The sequence below is a fragment of the Trichosurus vulpecula genome, chromosome 8 (genome assembly GCF_011100635.1).
Source record: "Trichosurus vulpecula isolate mTriVul1 chromosome 8, mTriVul1.pri, whole genome shotgun sequence".
Taxonomy (NCBI): Eukaryota; Metazoa; Chordata; class Mammalia; order Diprotodontia; family Phalangeridae; genus Trichosurus; species Trichosurus vulpecula.
Window position 1 is genome coordinate 83,099,806 of NC_050580.1, and position 9,375 is coordinate 83,109,180.

The window sequence follows — 9,375 nt, forward strand, 5'->3', positions numbered from 1 at the left end:
CGATCATTCCTTCTTCCACATGAGAGCCCTTCCAATAATTGATAACAATGGTTTACATTCATAGCTTTTTAAAAGTTTGCGAAGTGTTTAACAACTATTATTTTATTTGATCCTTACAACAACACTGGTGGGGGGTACATAGGTGCTATTATTATCCTGATTTTACAGTTGAGGAGACTGAGGTAGACAGGCTAAGTGGCTTACCCAGAGTCACTCAGTCATTACGTATTATAGGGGGCACTTGAACCTAAGTCCTCCCTGGTCCAGGCCAGCTCTCTAGCCACTACACCACAATGTCCCTTAAGACTTTATGTTACTCCTATTAAATTTCATCATATTAGATTCAGCCCAAAATTGTAGCCTGTTGAGATTCTTTTGGATCCTGATGCTGTCATTCAACATGTGAGCTAAAGTCTTCTTAAAAAAAATATGGAGAACCCTGATGCATCATAGTTTAGGGTAAAGGGCAGTGAACCGAGAGTCAAGAGCTCTGTGTCATCTGCACATTTGATAAGCCTGACATGGACGCCTTCATTCAAATCACTGATAAAAATGTTAAACAGCAAAGGGCCAAGGACAGCTCCCTGGGGACTGTCCATTAGACAGAAATCTCTCCCTAAGCTGACATAGTCCCACTAATGGCTGTTCCCTGGGTCGAGTCAGTTAGTCAGTTCTGAATCAACTTAATTGTACTGCTTCCAGACATCTTTCCATCTTGTCTACACAATGCTTTGCTAAAATCAAGGTAAATTACATCTACAGGATTCCCCTCAGCTAAGTTATTCAACTAGTAACCCCATAAATGGGGCAGCTAGATGGCACAGTGGATAGAGTGTTGGCCTGAAGTCAGGAGGGCTTATCTTCCTGAGTTCAAATGTCTGGTTTCAGACATTTACTAGCTATATAACCCTGGGCAAGCTGCTTATCCCTGTTTGCCTCAGTTTCCTCAACTGTAAAATGAGCTGGAGAAGAAATAGCATATCTCTCCAGTATCTTTGCCAAGAAGACCCAAAATGGGGTCACAAAGAGTGTGAAATGACTGAACAACACAGAGCCAAAGCCTGGGCTGTGCACCTATGATTCCAGGACCAGACCAGCTAGTTTTGGGAAAGATTCATCAGCAAAGATCTAGCTACCAGGTCAGGATATTTTCAGCCACATAAGTACTACCAGCTAAGACACAGAATGATTGGGCTCTGAAATTGCGGAAAACACACATTGATGAAAGCAGATTTGAAAATTCCAGAAATATTTTTTAGGTACCTACTAGGTACAAGGTAGCTTGCTGGAATGGATAGAAAACTGACTTCATTCATGAATCCCTGGGCTCAAGTCTGCCTCTGACACATGCTGGACTTCTCTCTCAGTGCCCCCAGGCAACTCTCTGCCTACACTTCAAAGCAAGTGTCTCTCTGCACTGGTTAAGAGAGTTTCCTCACCAGGAGTTTCCTATATTTATGAAACTGCAAGTTCTCATAAAAATAAAACAAACCAAAAAAAAAACCAAGACACAAAAACAAAACAAAAATAAAAGACACTCTGCAACACTCCGCTAGGAGCTGGAAGTTAGGGATACAAAAAGAAAACCAACCCCTGTCCTCAAAGGGTAGGGAATACACAAGAACACAAATATAAAGGTAGTAGAAGGGAAATTGAAGGGCAAGACACCATTGGGGGAATCAGGAAAGGCCTCAGAGAGGAGGTGGCACCTAAATGATTCTTTGAGAAAAATAAGGATTCCTAGAGAGGAGGGAATGCATTCTTGGCATGGAGGATGGCATGAGTTTATGTATGGAGGCAAGAAGTGACATGTCAAGGTAGGAGAGTAGCTAGAAGTTCATTTTGGCTGCATTTAAAGTTTGTTAAGTGGAATGCTAAAGAAGGCTAGAAAGACAGATAAGAGCCAACTTTGGAGGGGCTTAAATGCCAGGCTATGGAATTTGTAGTTTACACTAGAAGCAAGGAGAGGGATGAAAGGTTGCCTAAGTAGGCTAAGGTTGAGTTCTAAAAGTACTTAAAAGACAGGTTAAGTAGGAGGAAACATGGTGCAGTAGAAAGAACACTAGCCAGAGGATGAGGAAACCCAGATTCTAGTCCCAGGTCTCCAAAATATTCACTGTGTCATCTGGGTCCAGAAAATTTCTTTGGGCCTCAGTTTGCTTTTACAATAAAATGAGGGGGTTGGATTAGATGACCTCTAATACCTCTACTAGTTATGAGATTCTATCTTGTGGGCTTCAGGACACAACTTGACACTTTACAAGGACACCTATTATAGAATAAAAAAAATGGCTGAGTGACTAATGCAAATTCCTTCATTACAAATTCAATATGATGAAAAACACTTTCCATTTATAATCGGTTTTACAGGGTTAGGGTTCAATAGGTACATTTCCTTTTTTTCTTATAAAACACGTGTTCCTTTGTTTCACAGGAAGTAATCATAGTGTAACCATAGAAATTAGGGAAGGCAAAGGAAATGTTGCAGTGGAATGATGAAACTTGTTAATTTAGCTTCACAGAAGTTAGCCACATCCTAAAACAATTAAAATGCAGTCAGCTACCCAATGATTTCTCAGAGGAAGAGGAGCTGATGGGGGTGCAGTAGTATGATAATAATTCTCCTATTTTTAAAAATATGAAGTAATTTGTTTTCATGGGTTGAAACCAATAGAGAGGTACATGGTAGGCATGAGCAAACTGTAACACACTATAAACAAGGAGTCAGAGAGAAACTGTGTAAATAACGTCATCAAAGAGAGATCTGTTTGAAAAAGAAGAGGGACTGGCCAGAGTGTTGAGAGTGGAGGATAAATGGTGGTTAGTCTGTATGTTCCACTGGTATTTTTGACATTTCAATTTAACAATCATCTATTAAGTACCTATTTGTTCTGAGTAGTATGACCGGTAATGGGAATACAAAGTTTGTTTTTTTAAAGAAAGAATCTCTACCCTGAAGTTTTTACATTCTAATGAAAATGGGAACCCAAGGAAGGCCTGGGAATGCAAAGATTTAAAAAAAAAAAAGGAGAGTCTCTGCCCCCAAGATGCTTACATTCTAATAGAAAACATGAACTCTAGGAAGGCCTCCAGCACTGTGCACGTAATCCTACTGTAAACTTAGGAAAGGAGTGGTCAAGAGTCACATGGTATAACCTGTATCGGTTTGCTTGTCATTTTGGAGAGGAGATAGGGGAGAGAGGGAGAAAAAATTTGGAATTCAAGATCTTACAAATGTGAATATTGAAAACTAAAAAAAAAAAGTCACATGGAATAAGGATCTTGATATGTTGAATACCATTATCAAAGAGAATACAAGTCACGTTGGTTTTTGTGCATTCTATCTCATTACTCTATCATCATACCTCCCATCTGATAGAACTTAAGAATCCGTTATTTATTGAAAATTTATACTATGTTTAACATATGTCAGTAATTTTCCTGTTTTATTTGAGCCAGATATAGCTTTTCCTCAAGACAAAAGAGGATGGTTTGGAGGCCTCGGTCAAATATTCCAATTTTTAAGTTAAAATGTATTAGGAACAGTAGAAATTGAAATGCATTGTGGAGGTAACTCTAGGGAAAGTGGATCTTGCCCTGCTATTAGGAATTAGTCAGCTAATCAGTAGTTCTTTCCTGAGCTAAGTGTTATGGGAGATATAGATGTCTAGGACTGGTCTTTGCTCTCAAAAAGCTTGTGTTCTAATCAAGAAGAAAGGATTAACACACACAAAACATGAGCAAATAATATGAGAGGGTTTGAGCAAATGTTCAATACATGGGTCGTAGAGGCTAGAGAGACTCAGGAGAGAGGAGAATGAGGGTCAGGGTAGACTTCATGCAAGAGATGGGATTCAGCAAGGCCCCAAAGGATGGCTACGTTTTGAATAGTGAAAGGAGTGGGGGAAGGTAAGAGGAGCAGCACAGAAGGCAATGAGGCAATGAGCACGGTGTGTTTGTTAGTGGGATTTGCAAGAGCAAAGGAGACACATCAGGGACAAAAGGGAAATAAGATTGACTGGGTAGAATGGGGCTATATTTGGGATATTGTGAAAAGCAGGAAGTGGAATTTAGATTTCATACAGTATGAAGTTCAATTTCATTGGTTTCATACTTTGACATCTCCATTAGTCTGTAATCTCCTTAATGTGAGTCCTGCATCTAAGAATGCTTCATTTCCCATTCATCCTTCTCATCCTGTGTAGCTATTGTCTGTGGCATCCCATAAATCCTCCGCAGCAGATCTACCCCATGGACAAGGAGTCTTCCTCTTGACATTGTATGTCAAGCATGTGGGCTGTCCTTTAGTTATCCCTCTTCCTTGTCACATGACCAGCCCACTTTCTTTACATCCCTCTGATGACCTCTCTAATGCTTCTTCTCTTACACAATTCTTGGTTGTTAACATATTGCAGCCTATTCATGCCCATCATGTGGTTTTTTCCCCTTTGCCCTTTAGGTGAGCCTCAATTTTAATTCCTCAGAGATTGTGGTATTTATGACTCATAGCCATATTACATCAATGAAAGATCAGTCAGTCAGTCAAAAAGTATTAAGCACCCACTATGTGCCAAGCACTGTGCTAAGTGCTGGGAATACAAAAAAAAGGGCAAAAGATAATCTCTGCCCTCAAGTAGCTTACAAAGTAATGGGGGAGACGATAAGCAAACAAATATGTACAAGTAAGCTATATAAAGGATAAATAGGAAATAATTAAAAGAGAGAAGGCACTATAATTAAGAGGGGTTAGGAAAAAAAGATCTGTGAATTTGTAGGTGTGGGAAGTACCTCCATCAGTGAGATTGCAACATATTTCTTTTTTAACTTAGCTAAGGCTTAGAGACTTAGGGAAGTTAAGAGACTTGCCCAGAGTCATTAGAGGGTAAATTTGAACCTAGGTCTTCCTGACTTCCAGTCTAGCATTCTACTCACTCTACTCTGCTACCTCTTCTCTCTTTTCTCACAGGAGAATATTACCATTCAATAATAGACCTTTGTTTTAGGGATAAATTTGAGGGCATTATAAATTCTATGAAATTTCCCAACAGCAGTCAAGGCCAATTCCCTCCTCATGGTCAATTCTGAGCCCAGCTCAGTGTCCTTGTACAGTGTCTGTCCAAGATAGATGCACTGATAGACAACACCATGGGTTTGTTTTTAATAGGTAGTTAAGCTCTTAAGTAGAAAGCTATTCAGTGGTCTGGGGATTGACACAGTCAGTACAATGCTACCTGCGAACAGCAGTATCTAGAGCACTTACATTTGGACTCTGAGATGGATATCTCCCATGACATTGGATAACAACTCTAGTGAGTCTATATCCCTTTGATATCTGGCTTGACCAGTATGAAATAATTATGTCGATTAATGTTAAGCTACCTCTGGTGAAGGTAATCATGAAAATAATTGTATGAACACTTTTAGCAAAATAAACCATTTTCTATTATTGAGTATGGAACTCCATGGTCAATACTGGTTTTCTTTTTATTGAAGTCAAAATGAAATCATTGGTTGATCTCACAATGTAGTCCACAGTGGCTGGGTTCTCTATAATGTTCATGTTTACAATGTGGCAGTATTTATGCCTTGGTTTCTTACATTAATTAAATAATTCCCTTGCAAGATCCCTCATAGATGTCTAGTAAACAGTTCCATGTTTTCCCAATAATTCAAATAAAGTGGGTTTTTGTTTGTTTCTAGTTAAATGGATGGCCCGTAAATCCTCTTGTTTTGCTGAAAAGTCCATAAACCAAAAAGGGTTGATAAGGACTATAAGATTTAAGGAAATGTTGAATTGTCTGACACGAAAAACTTCACTTGATCCAATCATTCCCACTAGCTCTTATCCCATCCCTCCTTCCTAACTATTTACAATCCAACTTCCAACTTTATTATTCAACTGAAACTGCTCTCTCCAAAGTTATAACTGATCTCTGAATTGTCAGATCTAACAGCCTTTTCTCAGTCCTTATCCTACTTGACTCTTCTGAAGACTTTGACACTATTGGAACACCCTCTGCTCCCTCTCTAGGTTTCTGAGACGCTACTCTTGTCCTGTTCTGCTTACCAGTGTCCTGCGCTGCATCTTCATTCAGGTCATACCCACTAATTGTGGGTGTCCCCTAGGGTCCTCTTCTCTTCTCCCAGTATATTATTTCATTTGGTGATCTGATCAGCTCCTATGCATTGGGGGTATCATCTGTATACTGATGAGTCTCAGATCTACTTATCCAATCCTAACCACTCTGCTAACCTCCAGGATTCCATCTCTAATTGCCTTTTGGACATCTCAAACTGGATGTTTCATAGATACCTTAAAATCAACATGTCCAAAACTGAACACATTAATTTTTCCCCAAACCCCCCCTTCCTAAATTCCCTATTGCTATTGAGAGTATAACTGTTCTTCCAATCATCCAGGCTCATAACTTAGGTAATCATCCTCAATTCCTCACTTTCTCTCAGCCCAGATATACAACTTGTTGCCAAAGCCTATCACTTTTTCCTTAGAAACATCTCTTCAATATATACTCTCTTCTCTCCTCTGACACTACCACCAGCCTGACGCAGGATCTTATCATATCATGCCTGGACCTTTGCCTGCTAATGGGTCAGCCTCAAGTTTCTCCCCACTCCTGTACATCTTCCATTCAGTTGTCAAAGTGATCTTTCTAAAGTGTAGGTCTGACCATGTCATCTCCCCCCACCCATATTCTGTAACTCCAATGGCTCTCTATTACCTCAAGGGTCCAATATAAAATCCTCTATTTGGTATTTAGAGCTTTTTCATAATTTATTCCATACACATACCTTCCCAGTCTTCTTATACCTTATTCACCTCCACATACTCTGTGATCCAATAATACTGGCCTCTTTGCTGTTACTCACTCAAAACATCCCGTCTCATGACTCCATGCATTTTTGCTGGCTGTTCCCAAGCCTGGAATACTTTCCCTCTTACCTCTACCTCCCAGCTTCCCTCAAATTCCAGCTAAAATCTCACCTTCTATAGAAAGACTTTCTCAGTCTCCCTTAATTAGTGCCTTTTCAAAGGAGCTAGGATTACAGCCAAGAATAATCTATTCAGAAAAACTGAGTATAATCCTTCAGGGAAAATGAATATTTTATGAAATGGAGGGTTTTCAAGCATTCCTGATAAAAATATCAGAGCTCAATAGAAAATGTGGCATTGAAATACAAGAGTCAAGAGAAGCATAAAAAGGTAAACATGAAAGAGTAATCATAAAGGTCTCAGTAAAGTTAAACTGTTTACATTCCTATAAGGGAAGATGACACATGTAACTCCAGAGAATTTTTGTCAGTATTAAGGCAGTTAAAAGGAGTTTACATAGACAGAGGACATGGATGTGAGTAGATTATGGTGGAATAATCTCCAAAAATAATGAAGGGATGAGAAAAAGGAATGCACTGGGAGGAGGGGGAAGGGAGAGGTAGAACAAGGAAAATCTTCTCACATAAAGAGACTTACAAGGAAGAGCTTTTAGAATGCAATGGAGGTGGTAGGGGGTTGTTGAGCAATGCTCAGCAGAATTGGTTCAAAGAGGGAAGAATACAAATATTGGTCCAAAGAGGGAAGAATATACAGATGCACTTGTGTATAGAAATGTAATTGACTCAACAGGGAAATAGAAGGAGAAGGGGATAAGGGAAAAGTGGGGGAGATGATCAAAAGGGAGGCAAATTAATGGAGGCAGTGATTAGAAGAAAATAGACTTATGAGGAGGGACTGGATAAAAAGAGAGAGAAGAAGAAACAGAAGAAAATAGGATGGAGGGAAATATACAGTTAGCAATCACAATTGGGAATGTGATTAGAATGAGCTCACCCATAAAATGGAAGCAGATAGCTAAATGGATGAGAAACCAGAATCCAATAATATGTTGTTTACAAGAGATACACTTAAAACAAAAAGACACACACAGAGTTTAAATTAAGGGCTAGAGCAGAATCTAATATGCTTCAGCTAAACTAAGTAGGCAGCTAGATGTCTCACTGGGCCTGGAGTCTTCCTGACTTCCAGAACTTCCTGAGTTCAAATATGACCTCAGACACTTGCTAGCTGTATGACCCTGGGCAAGTCATTTAACCCTGTTTCCCTTGGTTCCCTCAGCTGTACAGGAGAAGGAAATGTCAAACCATTCCATATCTTTCTCAGGAAAACCCCAAATGGGGCCATGATGAGTTGCACATGACTGAAGCAACTGAATAAGGACAAGAAGAACTAAAAAAAAAAAAAAAAGGCGGGGGTAGCAATCATGATCTCAGACAAAGAAAAAGCAAAACCAGACCTGATTAAAAGGGATAATAAGGGAAACTATATTTTGCGAAAAGTTACCATTAGACAATAAAGTCATATCAAAAATTTTTACAAGTCCTCTTTGGTGAAGGTATCACCGCTACAGCCATGTGGAGTCAGCAGTCCTTGCCTCTCTTCCTCCTGACTCGTCGCTGTTTGCTCTCACAGAGGAATAAGTCTGTCAGGAAGCCGCTCCACTGCCACAGCATTCATAGACACTGGCAAGACCCTTGTGGAGGCCGAAGTGGCCATTCACTGGATCCGGATCACCCTCACCAGCTGCAATGTGAAATCACCCGAGAAAGTGTGTGCTGACCTAATTAGAGGAGCCAAAGAAACGAACTTGAAAGTGAAGGGGCCTGTTCAAATGCCCACTAAGACACTTCGAATCACAACCAAAGAAACTTCTTGCGGTGAAGGTTCAAAGACTTGGGATCCATTCCGGATGAGAATCCACAAACAACTTACTGATTTGCACAGTCCTGAAATTGTTAAACAAATCACTTCTATCAGCATTGAATCAGGTGTAGAAGTTGAAGTCACCTTTGCAGATGCCTAAACAATCATCTCTTTCAATAAATTGATTGCAACTATCAAAAATTTTTTACGAGTTTCTCTGATAAAGGCCTCATTTCTCAAATATATACTGAATATAGAACTAAGTCAAATTTATAAAAATAAGAGCCATTCCTCAATTGATAAGTGGTCAAAAAATATAAACAGGCAGTTTCCAAAGGAAGAAATCAAAGCTATTTACAGTCATGTGAAAAATGCTCTAATTCACTATTGATTAGAGAAAGGTAAATTAAAACGACTCTGAAGTACCACATTATACCTATCAGAAAAGGTAATGCTGGAGGAGATGATGGAAAAATAATGAATTGTTGGTAGAGTAGTGAACTAGTCCAACCATTCTGGAGAATGCCACTGCTAAGTCTGTATCCCAAAAAGATTTTTAAAAAATGAAAAGGGCCTATATATACAAAAATTTTTATTTTTGGTGGCAAAGAATTAGAAATTGAAGGAATGCTCATCAATTGGGGAATGGCTAAACAAAT

General features: G+C 39.3%; 1 protein-coding gene across 1 annotated transcript; it reads left to right on the forward strand.

Annotated features, from left to right (window-relative positions):
* Nucleotides 1–3,847: 3,847 nt before the first annotated feature.
* On the forward strand, nucleotides 3,848–8,876 carry LOC118829567 (40S ribosomal protein S20-like). Its single transcript, XM_036736536.1, has 2 exons — nucleotides 3,848–3,909; nucleotides 8,486–8,876. The coding sequence occupies exons 1-2, from the start codon at nucleotides 3,848–3,850 to the stop codon at nucleotides 8,874–8,876; spliced, it is 453 nt and encodes a 150-aa protein (XP_036592431.1).
* The last annotated feature ends 499 nt before the right edge of the window (nucleotides 8,877–9,375 follow it).

What these genes read in the sequence shown, in the direction of transcription:
- LOC118829567 (XM_036736536.1), top strand. Translation starts at nt 3,848, where the DNA reads ATGGGATTCAGCAAGGCCCCAAAGGATGGCTACGTTTTGAATAGTGAA. An exon ending in AGTGAAAGGAGTGGGGGAAG is followed by an intron (nt 3,910 to 8,485) that starts GTAAGAGGAGCA and finishes TTGCTCTCACAG; the next exon opens with AGGAATAAGTCTGTCAGGAA.